We start from the raw sequence: 24,958 nt of genomic DNA on the forward strand, positions 1-24,958 counted from the left end.
CAAAGGCTTTTAATGATGTTGGGAAGTGATCTTGATGCGATAGTAAGTGAAAAAAAATATGTATTTTTTGTATGATCCCAATTTTAAAAAATGCTTATATAGAAAAATAACAAGGGAACAAAATATGAACTGAGGGCTCTAGGGAAGTGGGATCATGATGCTTTCCATTTTATGCTTTTGTTTTTTTTCAAAATGTCTCTAATGAAGGTATTTTACTTGTATGATCACGAAAAAAATAATATTCAGCTGAATTGCAGAGGTTGTAAAATAACAACTTTGTCTAAGTTTTCCTCACTAGGAAAAGGAAACTGAAACAAGAAATCAGATATTTGATGGAATGAAGCCAGAGACTCTCAGTCAGACTTTCCCTTTCTCTGGAAATTCTTGCCTGAAGTAAGCCCCTCAGAATAAATACTATGGTGAGCTTTATAATTTCATTTTCATCTGCCCATATCACTACCTTGTCAGTGATCCCCTGAGGATCCTAGACATAAGTGGGTCCCTATTGTCTGGAAACCAGGCCCCAAACCCTGTGACAGCTTTTGGAGTGGCTCAGGCTGAATGTGGGGAAACCTTTCCCAGGCCAGGGCTGATCTAAATCAAATCAGCTTCGCTTCTGGTCTCAGGCCAGGTAAAGCTAGTGACTTCTGTGGTACCTTGGTTTTTGCCCCATGCACAACTACTCAGGCTAGCAGGGAAAGAAATGAGGATGCTTTACTGAGGATGCTTCTAGACCTGGCAACTGCTCTACAATCAAATCATAGAAGCTTGTGAAAAACTCAGTGCTTCTTAAGCCGCATTGCCTCCCAACTCAAAATTATTGCATTTCTTTGAATATTGATGACCTGTATAAAAAACAACAAAATTTGATCAAACTCAGATAGGATCATTTTTATTTCCCTTACGTGTTGATATTTTCCATCACATCATGGAGGAATTTTGCCCAGGGTTTAGAAGGTCATATGAACTGTTACAGCTAAAAGCCACCCTGGAAATGGATTGTGGCCTAGAAATTGCCTGTTTGTGGTGCCTCCTATTAATCCTGTTCTATTTACATAGTGTCAACATTAGTTTTGGGTTTTCTTATGATTTTGAACTTAAATGGTTTCTTCTAGTTGATTTTGCCCCAACCCAAAATTTCTCTGAAGATGTTGAGAATTCTTGTGTCTGCTGTGTTTGTAATCCAAATGAAGCCAAGAACAAAGAAAGTGAAACATCTGGGACCCTGGAGATACTGAAGTGCAGCCCAAGAGTAATTTCACAGCACTCCCATTCTGCTCAGATAGAGCTGGTTAATAAATTATGCCAACACATGAGGCATTCAGAGTGCTACAGCTGCTCAGAGTGACAGTCAACCCTTGGTAGAGTAAGTTTTAATATAAAAACTTAGTAGATACAATTTAATAGCAATTTTCTTTGGGAGTAAATTGGGTCTGTGAATCATACTCTAAGAACATAAAAGAAAAATGACTAATAATTCAGCACAAAATGAAAACCTGTGGTTACCTAAGAGGTACCAGTGTGCATTTAGTAATTTCTTCTTCTAGATGAATACACAGGTCGGGTCTACAAGATGAATGGTGGCTGTGGTGAGGCTTTCTTCCCGTTGCTACTCAAGATTTGCTGCTCAGAAAAAGAAATGAGTGGCATCTCACCAATATGGAAATGTTTCTAATAGAATATAAAAATCTGTTAAGCAATTTTCCAGTACATTAGGCTGAAATTGCTTAAGATGGGTATATCTTTCTGTAGCAATCAAACATTACATAAATTGCAGTCTTACAATGCCCCTATGTGGAAAGTGCTAGTACAATTTGGCCTGCTATCTTAGTACTTTTGTACTTCCTTCCACTTGTGACCTAGTACAAGGCCACCTCTCAATTATCCAAGAGAGAATTTCCTAATATGAGGGTAACCCATGCTTTTATTAGAAGACTCATTCTTTCTGGCATCTCCTCCAGGGCTCAACATGAAAAAGACAACCAGCCAGTTTCTCTTATAGCTAGCTTTTACAAACCATGAGTGGTTTGAGAAAATCTCTGAGTAAAAACAGTTAAGTCATCACTTACAGAGCAGTAGTCCCTTCTCACCTCCTTCTCAATTCCAACTTTTTATTGATTTACGGAGATCAAAGACAACTATGGGACCCAGCAAGCACGGAGGAAGGAAGGAAGGAAGGAAGGAAGGAAGGAAGGAAGGAAGGAAGGAAGGAAGGAAGGAAGGAAAGAAAAAGAAAAAGAAAGGCAAAGTGCTCATATTGAGAAGGTACTTTTGAATTACACAGTATAAATCAGTTACCAGTCAGATCTGGTACATTCCCCTTCCCCCACCATACTTGGCCTACACTTAACTTTTCACCTTTAGAATAATGATTTCAGTAATTCTGCTCTAAAGACAATCACTGAGTGTCAACTGAGAAAAACGGTAGGTGATGGTTATGGGTGGAAGCCATCAAGTAACAGTGTTTAGGATAATACTACAACTATAGCAGGGAATGAGATCTAGCACATTTTGAATATAAAAAGAATTCTATACAATGGTGGTTCCAAACACTTTATGCCACATAACAAGATACTATTATAGAAACTGACAGTGCTCCAGTAATGGGATTATAAGACCCACAGGGAGATGGAAGAAAGAAATGCTTTGGAGCCAGGCAGGCTCCTATTTGCATCCCAGCTCCACTGCATGCTAGCTGTACAGCCTTGGGCAAGTCACAGAGCATCAGTCTGTTTCCTTGCCTTTAAAATGGGACATTAACTTTAATTCACAAAGTTTTCAAGGATTAGAGTTAATGTAGAAAATTGACTCATTGGGGTGCCTGGCTGGCTCAGTCGACAGAGCATGCAACTCTTTATTCTCAGGATTATAAATCTGAGCCCCACATTGGGTGTAGAGATCACTTAAAAATAAAATCTAAGGGGCACCTTGGTGGCTCAGTTCAACTCGGTTTGGTCTCAGGTCATGATTTCGCGGTTTTCTGAGTTCGAGCTCTGCGTCGGCTGATAGCATGAAGCCTGCTGGGGATTCTCTCTCTCCCTGTCTTTCTCTGTCCCTCCCCCACTTGTGTTGTCTCTCTCAAAATAAGTAAACTTAAAAAAAGAAAATAAAATCTTAAATTAAAAAAAAAGAAAAAAGAAAATTGGTGAGAAACAGTAAAAAGGTAAAAAAAGAAAATAGTGAAAAAATGGTAGTTACTAGTATTAATGATCACATCACACTCCATTTCTGGACCTATACTTCAAGACTGCTGCTAGTCCCAGAGAGTGAGTTCTACAGGAAGATGCAGTCTTGGCTTTGAGTCTGTATTTTGTTCCAGTTCATTCATATATATATATATATATGTATGTTTTTTGTATTGATAATGTTGTTTTTAATATAATTTATTGTAAAGTTGGCTAACATACAGTATATACACTGTGCTCTTGGTTTTGGGGGTAGATTCCCATGATTCATCCCTTACATACAACACCGGATGCTCATTCCAACAAGTGCCCTCCTCAATGCCCATCACCCATTTTCCCCTCTCCCCCGCCCTCCCCCATCAACTCTGTTCTCTGTATTTAAGTCTCTTGTGGTTTGCCTCCCTCCTTCTCTGTAACTATTTTCCCCCCTTCGCTTCCTCCATGGTCTTCTGTTAAGTTTCTCAAGTCCCACATATGAGTGAAAACATTTGATATGTCTTTCTCTTATTACACTTAGCATAATACCCTCCAGTTCCATCCACATTGCTGCAAATGGCAGGATTTTATTCTTTCTCATTGCCAAATAGTATTCCATTGTATATATAAACCACATCTTCTTTAACCATTCACCAGTTGATGGACATTTAGGCTCTTTCCATAATTTGGCTATTGTTGAAAGCACTGTTATAAACATTGGGGTACATGTGCTCCTATGAATCAGCACTCCTGTACTCTCTGGATAAATTCCTAGTAGTGTTATTGTTGAGTCGTAGGGCAGTTCTATTTTTAATTTTTTGAGGAACCTTCACACTGTTTTCCAGAGGGCTGTACCAGTCTGCATTCCCACCAACAGTGCAGGAGGGTTCCCGTTTCTCCACATCCTCAGCAGCATCTGTTGTTTCCTGAGTTGTTCATTTTAGCCACTGTGACTGGTGTGAGGTGGGATCTCCATGTAGTTTTGATTTGTATTTCCCTGTGATGAGTGATGTTGAGCATCTTTTCACGTGTCTGTTGGCCATCTGGATGTCTTCTCTAGAAAAGCATCTATTCATGTCTTCTGCCCATTTCTTCAGTGGATTATTTGTTTTTTGGGTGTTGAGTTTGGGAAGTTCTTTATATATTTTGGATACTAACCCTTTATCCAATATGCCATTTGCAAATGTCTTTTCCCATTCTGTTGGTTGCCTTTTAGTTGATTGTTTCCTTCGCAGTGCAGAAGCTTTTTATCTTGATGAGGGCCCAATAGTTTGTTTTTGCTTTTAATTCCCTTGCTTTTGGATATGTCGAGCAAGAAATTACTGTAGCTAGAGTCAAAGAGTTTGCCTGTTTCTCCTCTAGGATTTTGATGGTTTCCTGTCTCACATTTAGGTCTTTCATCCATTTTGAGTTTATTTTTGTGTATGGTGTAAGAAAGTGGTCTAGTTTCATTATTCTGCATGTTGCTGTCCAGTTCTCCCAGCACCATTTGCTAAAGAGACAGTCTTTTTTCTCTTGGATACTCTTTCTTGCTTTGCCAAAGACTAGTTGGCCATATATTTGTGGGTCCAATTCTGGGTTCTCTATTCTATTCCATTGGTCTGTGTGTGTGTTTTTGTGCCAATACTATACTGTCTTGATGATTACAGCTTTGTAGTAGAAGCTAAAGTCTGAAATCATGATGCCTCCCACTTTGGTTTTCTCTTTTTTTTTTTTTTTTAATTTTTTTTTTTTTTTCAACGTTTATTTATTTTTGGGACAGAGAGAGACAGAGCACAAACGGGGGAGGGGCAGAGAGAGAGGGAGACACAGAATCGGAAACAGGCTCCAGGCTCTGGGCCATCAGCCCAGAGCCCGACGCGGGGCTCGAACTCACGGACCGCGAGATCGTGACCTGGCTGAAGTCGGACGCTTAACCGACTGCGCCACCCAGGCGCCCCTGGTTTTCTTTTTCAACATTACTTTGGCTTTCAACATTCCGGGTCTTTTGTGGTTCCATACAAAAGGAGCCACACATGCTGTCTATTCTGAAGCCCATAGGAATGGCATCCTTGCTTCTCACATTGATTTTAGTATTTTCATCTCACCCATCACCAACTAGTGTACGGTACAACACCTAACAGTTTAAAAATATTATTTATACACATCACTGCCCTCTAGTGCCCAGAATGACTTTTTCTAGTAATCTGCTTAACTTCTACCTTTGATGTAAAAACAAAATCTAGTTACTGATCCACCAGGAGAAAAACCTTTTGCCAGGAAAAGTGAGTTGATCCCTCCAATTACACTTGATCTCATCTTCCTGATCAAAGCATCTAGCTGTAGAACCGCTCTATAAAGCTACAGAGCAGAAGTGGATGCTGTACTACAGATTATGTTATGTTGGCTGCATTGGGGATGATCACTCAGTACTAACACATTAAGCGCATTTCCTCTTCAGCACCCCTCAATTTTTTTTTTTTGATGCTGTTTAATTTTCACTACCCCTCAACTCTTTTAAGAATTTGGCCTCCTGTGTTCCTTATACATTTTATTTCTTACAATATGTTTACAATAAGCACGTATTATTTATAAAGGGGAGAATCCACACTATTTTCAAGGGAGGGAGAAAATAATCTGGATTATCAAAACAAATTTTGCATTCAAACTAGTCCAGGTTTAGACTGATTGACATCCTGAAAAATTAGCTTGTCATCTGTTTAGTTGTGGGCCAGTTTGCTTTAAACTGAGGAGAATCTCTAACCTCACTGACAGGGGAAAATGGATGACAGTAGTGGCTACTTTACAGGCTAGACCTGGTACTTAGAGATTTGCATCTATCAACTCCAACAATCCTGTGTGGTAGGTGTCCTTATCCTCGTTTTATACATGAGATTGACAGAGTTTACATAAATGAGTCCAAGTGTGTGCATAAGCCGTTCTCCAATAACAGGAAAACCATCTGGAAGACAAATGCCACTGATGATGGAACAAGGTGCCATCGTGGTATAAACGGGAACAAATTACAATAAACTCTGACCTGGAAACTACTCAACAGGATCTAAGAATGCTGACTGGTGGAAGGTAGGTGTTCAAAGACGACCTGACTTCTGTTGTTGTCCTCAATAATTAAATGGTAGTTATAAATTCAGTGAGGAATTTACTCTCCACAGACACAGGCAGGTTTGTGTTATCCAAATGTATATCTAACTAGATGTGAAATCCTAAAAGTAGAACCTTCAGCTAAATAACCTTCCCAATAATTTTTCAATTTTAAAAACCTAGACAGATGATGAATATACTCAAGTCTGCGTGAAGCATAAAACTGGATTGGATAGAGGACTTTTGCACACCCCTCTCCCTGCTCCCCTTCCCCAACTCAGGCTTCTGGGTCTATAAGCCATCCTTCAGTGAAGAGCAGCAAAACCTATTTTCCTCAGAGGCTCCTCACAAATAGTACCACTAGCACCTGAACGTGCATCTTTACACACGTTTCAGGATTTGGGAGTTTCTGGGACCATAACTTTAACCAAGCCTTCCATAACAGTCTTTTTACTTTCTATTACAAAACACGACACTGCAATAACAGCAATGAACTGCTTTAGCTTTCGCACTTCTGCGGAAGCTAAAACAACTTCTCCAACATATAAAGGGGCTGGAAAGCTAATTTCCTGTGAAAGTAAAACACAGCCTGGCCCTGGCATTTTAGTTCCCAGGAGAGCTGAAATAAGCCCATTGATCAAAACTCCATGTACAATTGTCTTTCCAAACTTGGTGTGTTTTGCAAACTCTTCATTTAAATGCAAAGGATTGACATCCCCCGTTAATTCTGAGAAGGCGGCCACGTCCCTCTGTGTGAAGGCCCTGCTGAGTTCAGCATGGTCTCCAACTCGGACATGCATCTGCTCAATGTGCCACCTGCTCGGCACTTGCCGGCTCAGGCAGATTCTCCTCTGAAGCCCACCCCACCAACGATAGCTGCAAGTTACTGGGAACATCTTCAGCACTGTCAAAGTCCAGCAATCGGAGCTTTTAGACTGCTTCAATCTTCAGATGTGATTCTGGCATCAAAAAGTACCTTTTGAGAGCGGAGGAATGTTTCTGACATTGAAGACTATTCAATCCAACACTAGTTCCCTACTGTTACCAGATAAGGCAAGAAGAAATGGAGAAACCTGTAAGAGAAAGAAAAAGTTAAGGAAATATTGGGAAAAGACTGCACTGAAACACGGGGCATGTGGAAACATGCCTAATTTCATGGGGTAAGCAAAGCTGATGCAGCAGCATTCTAAAGAGCATCCTTAGAGGTGGCCTTAGATAAATAAGTGATAGTAAGTTCAGAGACCGTGTCCCACTATTTAAGGCACTAGGCATTAAGCAATAAATGAAAAGTTAAGACTTTTCCACAAGAGCTCTAAGTTTCATCCCCAAACATCTCCCATAAAATCCAGAATCTAAGTGCTCTGTCTCACACTTCCAGAAGCAACAAAGTCCTTATCCCTCCCCACCACTCCCAGCTGAATAGTGTCAGCCATACTAGATTTATGCAGGCACAAAAATGGAACATGTATTAAAAAGCAGTTTCATCCCTACTCAACCTGGTTTGGAATATGTGAAGGAATGGGCTTTACCTGAATCACTCTGAAAGCACATTTCTTGCCTTTATAGGATCCCAACAGAGTCAAAGAGCTCCACAATTTTACAAGACCACTGTGGAAAGATCAAGAATACATAAAGATTTGTTGCGGTGACATCTCCCTAGTACCTTCATGACGGTCCAGGCAGTTAAATTAGGTCCAGAAAACCTAATTTAAATGAGAAAACTTCAAAAGTAAAAGCACAATATGTTACAGGCAGAGAATACAATGAACCTCAATTAGGAATTTTTAAAAAAAATTTTATTTAAGGGGCGCCTGGGTGGCGCAGTCGGTTAAGCGTCCGACTTCAGCCAGGTCACAATCTCGCGGTCCGTGAGTTCTAGCCCCGCGTCAGGCTCTGGGCTGATGGCTCGGAGCCTGGAGCCTGTTTCCGATTCTGTGTCTCCCTGTCTCTCTGCCCCTCCCCCGTTCATGCTCTGTCTCTCTCTGTCCCAAAAATAAATAAAAACGTTGAAAAAAAAAAAAATTAAAAAAAAAAAATTTTATAAAAAAAAAAAATTTTTATTTAAGTAATCTTTACACCCAATGTGGGGCTCGAACTTATGACCCCTAGATCAAGAGTCACATGCTCCTCAGACTGAGCCAGCCAGGAGCCCCGGGAATGTTTCTAAAATACACATCTCTGAGTTTGCAACCATGACCATCAATTGGGAAACACTACAATTGTAAGCAAATCATGAGTTTTCCTCTGTATAGTGTAAGCTCAGTGGATGAATGTTCGTATCCTTCCCAGTTTAAACTTCTAAAAGCTGCTCAGGGTTCACAATGACAAAACTCTTCTCATACTGAGAGGAGAGCATTTTTGCTCTATTTCTCCACTCAGCTCTCTGCTCTGTTATACCACAAATATGCCACCATCTGTTGTACCTGCTACATATCCTCAAGATGGCTGACAAGGTCTTCTCTTCATAGGTCAGGATGTCCAAGGGTAAGGCTGCATCAACCTAGGTATGGAATAATACTATTAATAATACTAGGTATGGAATAATAAAACCTAGGAGACTACTGTCATCACTAATCTTTATTCTTTTAAGTAATCTCTGTGCCCAGTGTGGGGTTTGAACTCATAACCCTGAGATCAGGAGTCGCATGCTCCTCCAACTGAGCCAGCCAGGTGCCCCTGTCATCACCATTCTTAAAGTCTAATAACTAATCCTGTCAACTGCTTTTCTCCTCCAAAAAAACAGTATTTAGTAGTGGTGTAGTACTGGTCCTGCTTATTTACAATTCCCTGTCTGGAATGTTCTTCTTGTACCTCTTCATACTGCTAGTGACTCTTCACCTTTCAAGTCTTTGTTTAAACTGTCCCATCCCTGGGAGCTGGGTCAGTTGGTAGAGCATGAGACTTTCAATTTCAGGGCCATGAGTTCAAGCCCCACGTTGGGCATGAAGCCTACTTAATAAAAGGTCTCATCCCTGATCCTCAAGCTTAAGCTCAATTGCTTGGTATGCTCGTTCACATACAGGAACCACATACTTCCTCGCATAATATTCATTATTCTTGCCAGTAACTGTTCAACAGAGTTTTCTACTAAAATAATCAAGACTATTCATCAATGAGGCAGATGCCCTGTCTGTTCATGGCTACATCCTCAGGAACCAGGTTTTATACCTGCCATATAGAAGGAATAGTTTTTCCTTGAACTTTTTATTTTGAAAAATTACAGTCACAAGAGGTTGCAAAGAAATTTACAGGAAGGTTCTACGCACCCTTCAAAGCCTCCCCCAGTAGTACAATATCAAAACCAAAAATCTAATATCGACCAGTTTATTCAGATTTTACCAGTGACATACGCACTCATGTTTGTGTATTTGCGTGTGTGCGTGTTTATGTGTGTACTTCTACACAATTTTACCACATAAGTAGTTTCATGCAACCACCAGCACAATCAAGATAAAGAATTATACCATCACCACAGGGCTTGCTCCTTCTACCTCTTTTTAGTCACAGCCACTCCTCCCCCCAACCCCTAACCACTAATCTTTCTCCAGATTATATAACTGTTATTTCAGGAGCATTACATACATGGGATCACCTGACTGTTACTTTTTGGAACTAGCTTTTCACTTAACATAATTCTCTGGAGATTCAGTTACACTACTGCATATATCTATAGTGTGTTCCTTTTTATTATCGAGTATATTCCATGGTACGAACATTTAACTACTCACCCACTGAAGGACATCTGGCTAACTTCTGCTTTTGGGCTCTTACAAATAAAGCTGCTATAAGCACTCACATACGAGTTCTGTGCAAACACTAGTAAGTTTTTACTTCTCTGGGACAAATGCACAGGTGTGTAACTGCTGGGTAGTACAGTAGCTGCATGTTTAATCTTTTCTTTTACAAATGGTGTTCCAAAGTGGCCGTGCCGTTTTACATTCCCACTAGCAATGCATGAGTGATCCAGTTTCTCTGCATCCTTGCCAGCATTTAATGTTATCACTATCTATAAAATTTCAGTTGTTCTGCCAGGTGTGTAGTGATATCTCATCGTGTATTTTTAAAAAAATTTTTTTAATGTTTATTTATTTTTGACAGAGAGAGAGACAGAGCATGAGTGGGGGAGAGGCAGAGAGAGAGGGAGACACAGAATCCAAAGCAGGCTCCAGGCTCTGAGCTGTCAGCACAGAGCCTGACACGGGGCTCAAACTCACAGACTGTGAGATCATGACCCGAGCCGAAGTCGGGTGCTCAACCAACTGAGCCACCCAGGCACCCCACTCATCGTGTATTTTTTAAAATATTTTTTTTAATTTGAGAGAGAGAGAGAGCAAGCAGGGGAGAGGGGCAGAGGGAAAAAGAGAGAATCCTAAGTAGGCTCTATACTCAGTGCAGGGCCTGACAGAGGCTAGATCCCACGACCCTGGCATCATGACCTGAGACAAAATCAAGAGTCGGATGCTCAATCGACTGAGCCACCCAGGTGCCTCTGTGTTTTTAATTTGTATTTCCCTAATGGCTAAGAATGCTGAACTTTTCATTCATGTGCTTCTTCGCCAATGGTACATCTTTTTTAGTGAAATGTCTATTCATATCTTTTGCTCATTTTCTTTTTGTTATTTATTTATTTAGAGAGCAAGCGAGCATGTGCCTGACCGGGGGAGGGGCAGAGAGAGAGGGAGAGAGAATCCCAAGCAGGCGCCACACTGTCAGCATGGAACCCGACACGGAGCTCGAACCCACAAACCATGAGATCACAATCTGAGCCAAAATCAAGTCGGACCCTTAGCCAACTGAGCCACCCAAGCGCCCCTGCTCATTTTCTAATTGCAATGTTTGGTTTCTCACTATTGAGTTTTGAGAGTTCTTTTCATTTTCTACATATGCAGGTTTCAAATAGTTCCCCCAGTCTGTAATATGTCTTTTCATCCTCTTAACTGAGTCTTTTGTGGAGTATGTTTTTAATTTTAATGAGATGCTTACCAGATGGATTTGATAAAACATATGAATCAGAAAGTAATTTTCTGAGTCATCTGCCTTTGTTCTCTCTCAAAATTCTACTATTTTCAAGAGAATGCTAAAAGAGGACTACTCAATGTGCCGGTCTGTGATAAAATAAGAGGCTGTATCACAATGTAAATGAACAAGATTGCTAAGCACATTGTTTAGTTCAGCTGTTCTTTTATTTTTTTTTAGTAATCTCTACACCAATGTGAAGCTTGAATTCGCAACCCCACGATTAAGAATCACATGCTCCTCTGATGGTTTCAGCTCAATTTTTCACATAAGGAGACTTTCTCAGTAAAGGAAGTGGTGTGCTGCTTCTGCTGCGAGCCACAAATCTTCACAAAACTATCTGCAGGTTGCAGATCTGGACCATACCGTGAGTAGTACTGGCCTAAAACAAACATTTGTCTAACAAGTTGCTCATCAAACAGAAGGCATATTAGAACAAACCTACCCAAAGTATATTTCTGAAAGTCCGCTTCTGCAATTTCAAATATGGTTTTACAGTTCTAAAAAAGTATTTGGAAGAGCACCATTTTAGTATTTCTTACAAAGATCTAAGGAGTGTTCAATCTACTAAGTGATTCATACCTCCCCAAACAGGTCCTTCAAGGCTGAAATAAGCAGCTGTTTGAACTGTGCAACATTCAGTCCAACCCCATGGTCTTGAAATTCTCTGTAATAACATTAAAAAGGAAAAAATGTATTTCATACTATTCAGACTCATAAAAAAGTAATCAAAAGTAGAACTTAGGAAACTGAACTTACAGACACACTTTCATATAGTGGTGCTCAGAGGGATTTTTGTAAACTATTCTCTCATATGTAGTGGCTGGAGCTGGCATCTTTTCCAACACTGACCACATCTAGAAATCAAGTCAAGAGAGCTAGAAGTTAGCAAGGTACAAGCTATTTTTCACTTTTTTAATGACAATCTGACCCATCTTTATTTTTTTAATTAAGCTCTACACCCAATGTGGGGCTTGAACTCACAATCCCAAGATCAAGAGTCACATACTTTACCAGCTGAGCCAGCCAGGTACCTGACTCATTTGATTTTTAAAAGAACTCCTAGTATAGTGGGGTGCCTCAGTGGCTCAGTCAGTTAAGCATCTGACTTAGCTCAGGTCATGATCTCAGAGTTCACAAGTTTGAGTCCCATGTCAGGCTCTGTGCTGACAGCTCAGAGCCTGGAGCCTGCTTCGGACTGTATGTCTCCCTCTCTATCTGCCCCTCCCCTGCTTGTGCTCACACTTGCTTGCTCTCTCTCTCTCTCTCGAAAATAAATAAATAAACTTAAAAAAAAAAAAAAGATAAAAGAACTCCTACTATAGTAACTAATCTAATTCTGGTCAAACCAAAGTTACCCAGACAGACACAAAGTTTCCAGATTTTATATATGCCAGACCATTGTACTCTTAAATTCTAATGACATAATCCCAATGAACATTTATCATCACTTAGTACCTAGCTCTATGCTAAATGCTTCACATACTTTAGGTCATAAGTCTTCAAAATGATCCCACGAGGTAAAAGCTATTATCACTCCCATTTTTGGGAAAAGGACATTGAGGCTTAGCAAAGAGAGGGAACACTTGCCCAAGGGCACACAGATTCCAACGGCTCCTGAGTCCTCTCAAGACCACTCTAGTAGGATGTCTCTCTCTCTTTTTATTTTTGAGAGACAGAGAGAGAGAAAGCGTGAGCAGGGGAGGGGCAGAGAGACAGAATCCAAAGCAGGCTTTAGGCTCTGAGCTATCAGCATAAAGCCTGACACGGAGCTCGAACTCATGAGCTGTGCAATCATGACCCAAGCTGAAGTCAGGCGCTTAACCAACTGGGCCTCCCAGGCGCCCCTAGTATATCTCTTAAAAAAAAAAAAAAAAAAAAAAATCGCATACAGGAATAAAATCTAGGATCTGAAGGCCCTCTTCTTGTTTACTCTCAGTCCACACAGTACATGAGCAGAATGAGGGGTGGTAGTTCTGCTGTCCCATCACATGCTGGTTTGCCTGTTGTCTGTCTGGAAGCCATGTCTGTACAGGGCTATTTCGCAAACCCACAAAAGACCAAGCTTAAACAGCAAGAGGTTTAAGAGGAATTCCTGGAATGGACCTCGATGTCATTCCTAACAGATTTGGATCTTTCAAGAACACAGAACATGCTGATCCCCCTGTGGAGAATCCCTGTCCTTGGCTCCACTCCCACCTCACTCTCCCTCTGCATAGCCCTTACTCATCCTTTGAATTTTAGCTTACAGGTTACCTCCTCTTCTCGGAGTTTCACCTCAAGGAGGCCTTCCTTGACACCCTGTTCTAAGTTAGATTCCCTTGTTATGCAACCTCTTAATACTGTTTAATATCTGGTTCTCCACTAAAGGAACCAGGAAACTGAGGTCCAACCAAGGAAAGGGACTTAGCAAAAGTCATAAAGCTCTAAACCAGCATTTACAAAAACCTATGCATCAGGCTTAGTTCCTACTACTCCTAGATGATATCCCCAGAGAAAATGACAAGTCAAGGTCAAGGAGCTACATCCAACCACCCACTTAATAGTTACTGTGTCTGGCGCAGAGTATGTATTCAGTAAACACTTACTGAATGGTGATGTCTTAGGCCTATATGTTCGAGGGTATCTTTGGTTTCAACACTGCAGAAATAACTACCTGATGATTCTTTCCCGATCATTAGAATCTTCCCTGACTAGAAGAACAGGAAGAATCACTTCATTCGTTGTCTCACACATGATAGGTGTTTTTTAAGAGTTACTATCAGCCTTGACAGAGTTGGCTGCCTGAGGTAGGGGAATGAGATTGGGGCCTGGGGCTCAGGCTGTCAAAAACAATGAAGACTTAAGGAGTATTCTGGAAATGGACCATGATAATGGTTGCAGAGCAATGTTAACATACACTTAAAAGTGATAAATTTTATGTCATATAATTTTACCAAAAAAGACTTAAGGAACAAGTGTTTACTGAGCAGTCACCTCCACATAGCCTGAGCTTCAGGGTCAGTGACAGTATTGCCCTCTGCAGGTTATCCTGATATTAAAGGAGAGGATGTCAGGTAGCCCTGCATACAGCCTGGCATATCCACCAGGCTCAGCACCATGAAAGCACTTCCACAGCCATTGTTATCATAATCTTTGAAGCCAGACTTTGTAATGGCTGCAAGGATGCTCATCAAATGACCTCCTAGTAACAGATGTCCCTACTTCCACCTGCTTCGCCCCAGCACCTCCCAATCTAGTTTCTACAGCAGCCAGGATGAGTCCATTAAAAGCTATTCAAGCCGCGGCCATTTCTCTGCTCAAAACCTTGCATCGGTTCCCATTTTACTCAGAGTAAAGCTAAAGGACCTACCGGTCCTGCAAGGCCTTACCTGATTTGTACCCCTGCCTCCTCCAACCGCTCTGATCTCATGTCCTACCATACTCCCCTACTCAACCCCTTCCACCAGAGGCCTCCTAGCTCTTCCTCACACACCATTTCTCTCCCGCCTCTGCGCCTGGCTCCTAGCTTTAACGCAGGCTGGGAATGCTCTTTTTCCAGGTAGCCAGGTGGCTCGCTCCCTTGCTTCCTTCATGGCTTTGATCAACTCTCCCCCCTCGCTTTGGTCTGGTGGTTATCTAATACGGCAACCCCTCCAGGCTCCTGCTCTAGTTTTTTCTCATAGAACTTACCACGCCTCTAACACAACTACGTAACTCATTCTCTACTTGTACTTCCCTCCTCCACCCCAACAAAACGTACACTCCACAAGAAACAGGAATATCTTGTTCAATACTGTTCCTCAAGAATCAAAAACTGCATCGCACACAGTACACATTAAATACATAAGGCTGGGGCCAAATCAGTCATTAAAGAAAAAAAAAAGCTCAATCATGCACTGTTGGGCACTTCGGTTGTTTTCAACTTTCTTCGACCACCATCCGCCACTTATTTAGCGCCCACCTGGCGCCGGGCGCATGCGCTCTGCATACATGGTCCCGCTCGCTCCTCGCAGCCACCATCCGCTACCGAGACCCCGCAGCACAAACCCCCAGGGAGGTGCGCGGCGGAACCTCCCCAGCCGCACAGTGTCCCAAACCCCAGCGGATAGGTACTTCAGAATGCCACGCGCCCCCCGCCGCAACTCCCGTCTTGCGCACGCGCGCCTGGCGCACACGTCCTAGCGTCAACAGCGTGGCCGACTGAGCCCGATCCCGGCGAACAACCGCTCTGCTATGGTCTTCCACTTTTCTGCTCTCGGTCGGACTAACCTGGCGCCTTCCTGAATCCCGTTCCTTGCAAGACTCTGCCAAAGCTCGGAGCTCCCCCGCAGAGGCCAGACCCTGGGCCCGGGAAACTCCGGGGATGTTTACGTTTGGCTCCTGTTTCGCCCTCCGGAAGCGTCAATGACGTCTAGGCGCGGATATGACGTCACCGCGCGGAGTTCGCCTAAGAACCTAGGGATAAATCGTGATCAGTAGCTGAGACTGGCCGAGGTCAGTGCCCCCTGGTGGTCACTCCAGAGAATGCTCTATGAGCGAATGTCTGAATGGGGTTGGGACTCCGGATGTGTTTATTCGGTCCGGGAGCTCGCTTCATAGTCATTCATTTATGCATGCATTCATTCATTCAACTTTATATATAGCAGCTCTTCTGCTGAGCATTTGTCAAGCACTCCAAGGACAGGAGCCGCACTCAATGTCCCTTGTGGCTCCCAGCATACAGTAGTGTATCTATCTGAGTTGGTCCAGATGGTCCTGTCTTCAAATTTAAGCCAGGTTTCATCTGTGCATTTATTCAGTAAGTACTTGCTGGCCCCGTACCCGTAAAACAAATAGTGTTTATATTTAATAATTAATAATAATAATAGATGATAATTATCAAGTATTTTCTTTGGGCCAGGTGCTATGAAAAAAAACTTTTCAGATGTTATTTCGGGGAACTCTCACACAATCTCAAAGTAGCTATTATTATGATCATCCCCATTTTAAAGGGGTAGAGACTGCGGCACAAGAGGCTGTTACTTGCCCAAGATCACATGTTTATAACTGGTGAGCAGACGGTCTGACTCCAGATGGTGCTCTCCATACTGCACCGTGCCACCACCAGTTGTGTGTTATGAGTCAGGAGTGCGTGGGGGAGAGGGCTGGGGCTGCCATAACTTGAGTATGAGCCCCATGAGGATGGGGATGGTATTGTTTGTGTTGGCTCACCACAGCATTCCCCTGCCTGACACTCAACATATGTTTAGTGAATGCAGTAATTCATAGATGGGTGTGCTAATTCTACTTCCTTTGGGGGCAAAGGGTTGCCCTGCACAGCCAAAACTGAGCCTGAGTCAGTTGGGACCTTCTCTCTTAATGTCTTTTCTAAAAATTCCACTGTCTGCTATTTCCCGAAACTTCAGTCTTTGGCTATTGTCGTGTTCTGCAGTCCTGCAGCTTCTGCTTCCCTTCCTTCTCCCCTCAGAGGAGATAGAACTTGTTCCAGATGGGGGGAGAGATAGAGGAAATCAACACAGATCCCACAGCCAGTGGTGTTTTCTTTTTCTTTCTTTCTTTCTTTCTTTCTTTCTTTCTTTCTTTCTTTCTTTCTTTCTTTTCTTTCTTTCTGTTTCTTTCTTTTTCTCTTTCTTTCTTTTTCTTTCTCTTATAAAGTTTATTTATTTTGAGAGAGAGAGAGAGCGCCCGTGCACAAAATTGGGGGGGGGGGGCGGGGGCAGAGAGAATCCCAAGCAGGGTCTGTACTGTCAGTGCAGATCCTGATTCGGGGCTCGAACTCATGAACCACAAGATCATGACCTGAACTGAAATCAAGAGTTGGCCTTAACCGACTGAGCCACCCAGGTGCCCCTGGTATGAGTCTCTGAAGTGTCCTTCCAGAGATACAGTAGGGGAGCTTTCCCTTTGTAACAATATATCTGAACATCACTCCTAATCATAACACACAAGCCTGTCTCGGTCTTTATAAAAGTTGCCTAACATTGCACTGGTGGCATCAGTTGGCTCAAGATGGCCATTCTGGACACTCTGTTTCTGACACGTTAGAGCAAAGTTGTTGGGGATCTGAGAGTATTTTATGTTCCTGGAAGTGATGGTAGCTGAGAAAGAGCTGAGTCCATACTTCCCCTCTTCTGCTTTGTTCTTCAGCTCCCCTTCCTGCCTTGTAAACTGCTGCCAAGAGTGGCTTTTACTAAAACTTTCATAACTTTAGGAAGAGAAGTCAAGAGAGAGGCCCAAGTAGGATCACAGCCACAAATCTCCATCAGCCTCATGGGAATCATATCCACTCATGTCAGCAGATGAAGAAGGTAGGACAAAGTGGGGTGCCTGGGTGGCTCAGTCCATTAAGCGTCTGACTCGGTTTCACTCAGGTCATTTCACAGTTTTGTGAGTTCAAACCCGCATCGGGATCTGCGCAAAGTCTGCTTGGGAGTCTCTCTCTCCCTCTCTCTCTGTTCCTCCCCCACTCACACTCTCTCTCAAAAATAAATTAAAAAAAAAAAAAAAAGAAAGAAAGGAAAGGAAAAGGTAGGACAAAGGAAGTGAAAATGACTAGAAGCTAAAGGCTATGGAATGACAGCTGTTGTTTCCATTTAGGGAGACCTGCCAAGTACCTGATTGCTTGCTTACATTATCCTATCTACCCTGCAATGTCACTATTATTATTGCCTTCACAGATTAAAAAAAAAAAAAAAAGTAGAATAAGCCATTTGCCTACGGTGATGAGAAGCCCCAGAACCCATGGGATGACACGGCTAGACGTTGCTCTTTGTTTTTTTTTTTTTTTTTTAATTTTTTTTTTCAACGTTTATTTATTTTTGGGACAGAGAGAGACAGAGCATGAACGGGGGAGGGTCACAGAGAGAGGGAGACACAGAATCGGAAACAGCCTCCAGGCTCTGAGCCATCAGCCCAGAGCCTGACGCGGGGCTCGAACTCACGGACCGCGAGATCGTGACCTGGCTGAAGTCGGACGCTTAACCGACTGCGCCACCCAGGCGCCCCTAGACGTTGCTCTTTGAGGCAACCCTGAGCATCATCTCCAAACAGGAAATATGAAAAGCAGGCATGTTTTTGAGTCCCCAGAGGCCGAGCATGAGATAGGAATCTTTGTGGAAGTAATTTATTGGGGACAGCTCTCATGGGAAACCTGCGAGTGGGAGAGGAAAGCAGGATGGGGCAGGGGAAGAAGCTAAACAAAGCCATGGGTTCAGCTGAAGCCCAACCTCAGGCTGATCCCACACGGAGCCCTGGAGCATAAGTGATACCAGCAAGCTTCCAGCCTGGAGGCAAGGCGGCCAAGGCTTCATCACACTCCTCCCCGGTCACTGACTGCCAGCTGTAGGGTTGCCAGATTTAGCAAAGAAAAATAGTTGCCCAGTTAAATTTGAGTTTCAGATAAACAATGAGTAGGATATCCTTGTGCTAAGAAAGTATTCGTTGTTTGCCTGAAATTAAATTTAGCTGGGTATCCTGTATTTTGTCTGGCAACCCCAGGAGGTGAGAGGAAGAGGATGGGACACAACCTCGAAGGAGCCTCCTGGCATCTGAGGGCGCTTCTCTGGGAGAAGGGCAGGTGTGTTTCCTCAGCAGCCAGTACTCCCAGCAGGTGGGGGGTGGGGGCAGCAGTCAGTACAGGGGATCTGGGAAGGACATCAGCAGCACATGCTGCAGGCAGGGACTCTGGGGGCAGCTCACCAGTCAAGGGTACAAAAGACCAGAAGCTCCTGCCCAGACTGTTAAGTCCAAACCATCCCCATCATCCAGGGGAGTGGCAGGACGGTCCCCGCCTCGGCCCTAATCTTGGCTGCTCTCTGAGGATGTTTTTGCTCCTTCCCAGTCAGTCTCCTACTTGTGTTGGGGCTGGAGCAAGGGCCAGACTATCTAACTTTGTCTCACCCAGAATTTCTGAAATGTATTTATTTATTTATTTATTTTTTTTTTTAAATTTTTTTTTTTCAACGTTTATTTGTTTTTGGGACAGAGAGAGACAGAGCATGAACGGGGGAGGGGCAGAGAGAGAGGGAGACACAGAATCGGAAACAGGCTCCAGACTCTGAGCCATCAGCCCAGAGCCCGACGCGGGGCTCGAACTCACGGACCGCGAGATCGTGACCTGGCTGAAGTCGGACGCTTAACCAACTGCGCCACCCAGGCGCCCCGCTGAAATGTATTTAAATGATAGAGGAACCTTTCCTTACAAGTGACCTTAGAAACCCCTAATAAAAGGCTCTAGGACCTTAGGAAGAGAGAATGTGGGGAGAGAACAACCACCTTGTAATTAAGCAGCCTGTTTCTGGAGGGGCCCACGAGGCTTTCTTGAAATTCAGAGATCCTCTCTGAGAGATTCATCGTGTTCCTACAAAGTACACCCTCTCTGTACCCCCCTTTCCTTAGAGGGCTCTGCATCCCCATTCCAGGAACCAGGGGGATCTGTGGGTTCTGACCTACAGGAGTCCCAAAACATAGAGGTAAGTGAAAAGAGCAGGCAGGGGGTGCGGGGTGGCAACCGTAACGTCCAGCAGGACCCATTTATGTAAAAACCAAACAAACCATCAATAAACCAGCTGTAGGGTCTTTTCTGGTTATACATATGTGTGTATAAGAATATTTTTTAAACACTCATTTTTAAATTTGTTTTAAAGTGACAGGTCATTATTCTTATAATTTAACAATTGTCAAACAATTTTATAGTTGCTTATAAAATTAAATAATTTTCTAATTGTCAAATGAAAGTCAGGACTGCCCCTTATAGTCACAAGAGGGAGCCATGGACCACACCTGTGTTTATGCCTCTCTTCCCACCTTGGAAGAACAGACTCTTCCTCAAGATGCCCCTTCTTATCCCCCGGTTCCTACCCCTCCAACCTCTACCCCAAGGCAGGAGAGAGGAAGCAGGGAATGGAGACCTACCATCCCTTATCCACAATTCTGAAATCCAAGAAAAGCATGGAAACCAAATCTTTCTTCATGTGGCACCCAACGCTTAATCTGAACAGAGGTGAAGTTTTTTATAGCTTTTGTCCCATTTAGTGTGGATATTCATACACTGCACAGCAGAAATGTCAATGCATTTGATCCTGTAAAGCAGTCCCAGACCCCACTGGGGATATTACATAATCTGTGGTATACACACCATAATACCTTTCTAAAATGGGAAAATTTCTCAATTTGGAATCACATCTGGCTCTTTGAGGTTTGGTAAGGGATTGTAGACCTATACTTACATCTATAGCTGCCACTTTCTGTCACTAAGAATCCTTCTTTCTTCTCCCACCCCCTGCTGGAGGGTGGAAATACCCTAGGTGTGCCCTAAAGTTCCTAGTCATTGCCTGGAGGGTATAGAGACCAAATATCCAATAAGCAATGAAGGAAAGGTTCCTCCAGGAGCCAAGGGAGGGGAGCCTTCCTGCTGCTGAAAGGAGTCATCTGATATCCTCTCCCTGACTAGGCTAACAACGGTCACACAAGACCCTCATTCCATCATAGGCAACCCCAGGCCCACATCCTGGTGACTTCCAGTCCAGAGAGCAGCAACGCTGGGCCCCAGAGCCCCAGGGGAGCTGGGGGTACAGAACAGCAGCCCTGCACTGTCACCCTCTGGCTCTGACCTCAGCAGGTAATTTGAGGACATCTCTGCTGCCCCATCTGTGACCACTCCCACCTCCTCTCTACTTTTTCACCTTCTTTCCAGGATGGAGGGTTTGTATGAACATCATCCAACTTTGGGGTGGATGGGAGTGAGGAGAGAAGCCACTGGTGAGAAAGCCCAGTCTGTATGGCTAAAGGAGTGATGCTGGAAGATATACAAGATGAGAGATCAGAAGAGCCAGGCTCCCAACTGTCAGGGGAGAGTGTATCTCTTTGTGCCTGCCTGCATGTGTGAAAGAGACAGACAGACAGATATGAGACAAATAAAGTGATGAAACACAAGGGGGTGGGAGGTGGGGGAGGATAGGAGGAGAGACAGAGACAAAGAGTTAAAAAACAAACAAACCAAAACTACCAAACCTGGCCGAAGAGTATTTCAGCAAACATTTTTGGAATAGACCCAGTGAATTGCCACTTTTAATAAAACATTTCTCAATCTAAGACAGGAAGTCCCCAAAGCGGAAAGCTGGTATATGTGGATGTTAAAATTTATATCCATCATCTCAGAACAATGTTAATTACCCAACTGATGAATTGTCCAGAGATCAATATCCAGGGCTTGGAAAGTTAAATGAGGAACCTTAAGTCAGTATTTATGTTTAATTAAAACCTAAAAATTATCTGAAGAGAGTGCGAAAGCCCTGGCTGGTATGAAGTCCAGGGAGTTGACCTTACCTTTCAAAGGGAGCCTGAACTGGTCCCAGGCAGAGCCTCGGGGCTGCCTCTGGAGTGGCAGCTAGAAGCAGAGCTACATCAATCGCCTGCTTTCCAAGCCTGACCCCAAGGGACAACAAACAATCAGAGGAGACTTCTCCTGTCCAGAAAACTGCTTTGGGCAAACAACACTGATGAACATTTCCAGAATGGCAGAGGGAAGGGGGTGTCAGCAAGAGGGAATGAGTCCTTCCAGGGAGGGCATGACACCAGTCCTGGTTCTAAAAGAGACAGGGAGGAGATGAGCAGGTTGTCCCTTGAGGCACCCTTTGATGCCGCAATGTAAGTAAGCTTGTTTGCTGCCTGGCAGGAGGCTGGGCAATGGGATATACTTAACTATTTGCTGAGTGAACAACTGGGTCATCTTCCTCAGCAGGAGCCCCAGGTGTGGCCTCAGTGATCTGTGGCTGAAGCTGTCACACACAGTCTTAGTTCAGGTGAGCCAACACGGCCCCAGGCTCTACTGGAAGTTGGGCCAGAGCTCCTGCCTGAACCAGTAAAAGCATAGTCACCTTCAATCATAAACCAAGAGGCTTCTCTATCTGTGTGGCCTCGGGCAAGATTCTTCACCTCTTAGTGCCTCAGTTTCCTGGCTATACAATGGGCACAAGTTATAAGTACTTTTTAGGGGTGTGTGAAAGCTTGATAAAGTGATTCATGGAAAATACTTGGGAGAGCACCTGGTGCAGTCTTCCAGCTGGCCTGACATACCTTATAATCTCCCTGTACTTTCTGGGAACTTCCTTTGGACAACGCAACAGATAAGGTCCTCTGGGATGGGGAATACTCACTGGGGTTCATATGGAAGGCAGACGATGGGCAGCACCATCAAACTGATGTGTTTCTTGCATCAGTCTCTCCTGATGCTGCCTCTGTGCTGTACAAGAAGCCAGACTGATGGCAAATTGAGTCCTAACCATGGCCTCTCCCTCAGCTTCCTCGATGCCTGCCCAGCAGGATCCAGCCCCGAGGGACCCACGCCAGACAGTGGGATGTAGAGCCTGCTTGTGATTCCTGGGGCTTTCTGTTGTCATTTCAGAAGCTTCTGGCAGTCTTTCAGGCAAGGCTGTGATGAGTAACCCTTTTCTTCTTCCCAAAACTCTCATTAAAGGCACCCACCACAATGTCCAGTGGGCTGTGGCTTGGGGGGCAACCAGCAAGTTCTTCATAATCACAAAGGCAAAAAGTCGGGTGCAAAGGGGAGCTGTGCTTTTCTGCTTTTGAGGCCTCCTGACATGGTGGGGCCAGAACTGCAGGCCCAGAGGAGAACCGTGAAAACCCACTTTTTAGGTTTGTCCAAATGACTCTTTCATATGCTCCGCTCAGGACTCCCAGTGGATGCTTCCCAGTGACAGCGAGGGAGGTGGGAGCTGCATCCCGCTGCAGACCCTGCCCACCATCCTCTTGGTGGGATGGGCAGTACGGATGACCCCACTGAAGCAATTCTGGATGTGATCCTTAGCTGCCATCCACCCAGGGCATAACAATTCCTGCACCAATAGCGTTGCCCATCTGCAGTACTCACTCCAGGCCTGGGGCTTCTTCGGCTACCCCAGGCACCTCCCCTCATCTCGCAAACCCATCCAGACTAACCCCTTCCCCCGGGACTGCACCAAGTTCAGAATTCTTGATGAATATGAAAGATTGGAATTGGCAGCATGTCTAAGATCTACTTTCTTTTCTATGTCATTGAATTTTGCTCTCACTTGTATTATTTCTATTTCTATTTTTTTCTAGGCTTATTTTTGATTTCTTTTTATGACTTCTTTTTAAGATTTTATTTTTATTTTTGTTATTTTTTAAATTGTCTTAGAGAGAGAGTGTGAGTGGGGGAGAGGGCAGAGGGAGAGAGAGAGAGAGAGAGAGAGAGAGAGAGAGAGAGAGAGAGAGAATTTCAAGCAGTTTCCACACTTAGCACAGAGCTTGATGCAGGGTTTGATCCCATGACTCTGGGATCATGACCTGAGCTGAAATCAAGAGTCAGATGCTCAAATGACTGAGCCACCCAGGCACCCCAAGATTTTATTTCTGCCCCCCACTCAGGAAGTCCCCCTTAAAATTTCTTGCAGGGCTGGTTTAGTGGTCACAAACTCCTTTAATTTTTGTTTGTCTAGGAAACTTTTAATCTCTCCTTCTATTTTGAATGACAGCCTTGCTGGATGAAGAATTCTTGGCTGCATATTTTTTCGATTTAGCACATTAAATATATCCTGCCACTCCTTTCTGGCCTGCCAAGTTTCTGTGGATAGGTCTGCTGCAAACCTCTTCCCTTGTATCTTAAGAACTTTTTTTTCCCCTTGCTGCTTTCATGATTCTTTCCTTGCCTGAGTACTTTGTGAATTTGACTATGATATGCCTTGTTGATGGTCAGTTTTTATTGAATCTTATGGGACTCCTCCGTGCTTCCTGGATTTTGATGTCTGTGTCCTTCCCCAGGTTAGGAAAGTTTTCCACTATGATTTGCTCACATAACCCTTCTACCCCTTTTTCTCTCTCTTCATCTTCTGGGACCCCTATGATTCTGATGTTTTTCCTTTTTAATGAGTCACTGATTTCTCTAATTCTTTAAAATTTTTTTTTAACATTTATTCATTTTTGAGAGACAGAGAGAGAGCATGAGCGGGAAAGGGGCAGAGAGAGGGAAACACAGAATCTGAAGCAGGCTCCAGGCTCTGAGCTGTCAGCACAGAGCCCGATGCAGGGCTCAAAGTCACAGACCGTGAAATCGTGACCTGAGCTGAAGTCGGACGCTCAACTGACTGAGCCACCCAGGTGCCCCTGATTTCTCTAATTCTTAAATCATGCTCTTTTGCCTTAGTCTCTGAACACTTTCCTCTGAACACTGCCGTTAGCTGCAGCCCACAGGTCTGACACATCACATTTTCATATCTTCTTTTTTTTAAGATCTGTGTTCCACTCTTCTCAATAAATTAAAATATTCAGACCAAGTCCTGCATTCCAACTTAAACTATGAAGTTCATCTCACTTTATTTCTAGAACTACTTGGCTGCAGACTCTCTGTAAATAGATTCAGAAGAATGAAGCTCCAAGGATTTTAAGGGCTCCTAAGTGCAACAGACAAGTGTCACAAGGAACAGTTTGATGACTCTTGTCTTTTGTTTCTGATATACAATTTCAGCTGAATAAAAATTGTAGAGGTGCCTGGGTGGCTCAGTTGGTTGGGTGTCTGACTTCGGGTTGGGTCATGATCTCGTGGTCTGTGAGTTTGAGCCCCGCATCGGGCTCTGTGCTGACAGCTCAGAGCCTGGGGCCTGTTTCGGATTCTGTGTCTCCCTCTCTCTCTGCCCCTCCCCCGTTCATGCTCTGTCTCTCTCTCTCAAAAATAAATGAAC

General features: G+C 43.7%; 2 protein-coding genes across 3 annotated transcripts; both read right to left on the reverse strand.

Annotated features, from left to right (window-relative positions):
- Nucleotides 1-5,676: 5,676 nt before the first annotated feature.
- On the reverse strand, nt 5,677-7,138 carry HTD2 (hydroxyacyl-thioester dehydratase type 2). Its single transcript, XM_025916122.2, has one exon. The coding sequence runs from the start codon at nt 7,136-7,138 to the stop codon at nt 6,635-6,637; it is 504 nt and encodes a 167-aa protein (XP_025771907.1). The 3' UTR covers nt 5,677-6,634.
- Nucleotides 7,139-7,178: 40 nt separating this feature from the next.
- RPP14 (ribonuclease P/MRP subunit p14) lies at nt 7,179-24,202 on the reverse strand. 2 transcript variants are annotated; one of them, XM_086697806.1, is made up of 7 exons: nt 22,397-24,202; nt 15,510-15,695; nt 12,018-12,115; nt 11,841-11,925; nt 8,666-8,742; nt 7,772-7,850; nt 7,179-7,315 (listed from the first exon to the last, which is right to left on the reverse strand). In XM_086697806.1, exons 3-7 carry the CDS (start codon nt 12,113-12,115, stop codon nt 7,259-7,261), a joined length of 396 nt encoding a protein of 131 aa, XP_086553932.1. In that variant the 5' UTR covers nt 15,510-15,695; nt 22,397-24,202; the 3' UTR covers nt 7,179-7,258. The 2 variants fall into 2 exon arrangements, with proteins under 2 accessions (XP_086553932.1, XP_086553931.1); XM_086697805.1 differs by lacking the exons at nt 15,510-15,695; nt 22,397-24,202 and adding an exon at nt 15,202-15,402.
- Nucleotides 24,203-24,958: the final 756 nt, after the last annotated feature.

This window comes from Puma concolor, chromosome A2 (genome assembly GCF_028749965.1).
Source record: "Puma concolor isolate L17-30 chromosome A2, mPumCon1.1.hap2, whole genome shotgun sequence".
NCBI lineage: Eukaryota > Metazoa > Chordata > Mammalia > Carnivora > Felidae > Puma > Puma concolor.

Coding starts and splice junctions, on each gene's coding strand:
- HTD2 (XM_025916122.2), bottom strand. CDS start 7,138: ATGTTCCCAGTAACTTGCAGCTATCGTTGGTGGGGTGGGCTTCAGAGG.
- RPP14 (XM_086697805.1), bottom strand. CDS start 15,228: ATGCAGAGCGCATGCGCCCGGCGCCAG. Junction 12,116..15,201: donor GCGCATGCGCCCGGCGCCAG/GTGGGCGCTAAA, acceptor CTTGATTTCTAG/ATGTGGTCAGTGTTGGAAAA. Junction 11,926..12,017: donor CACTATATGAAAGTGTGTCT/GTAAGTTCAGTT, acceptor ATGTTATTACAG/AGAATTTCAAGACCATGGGG.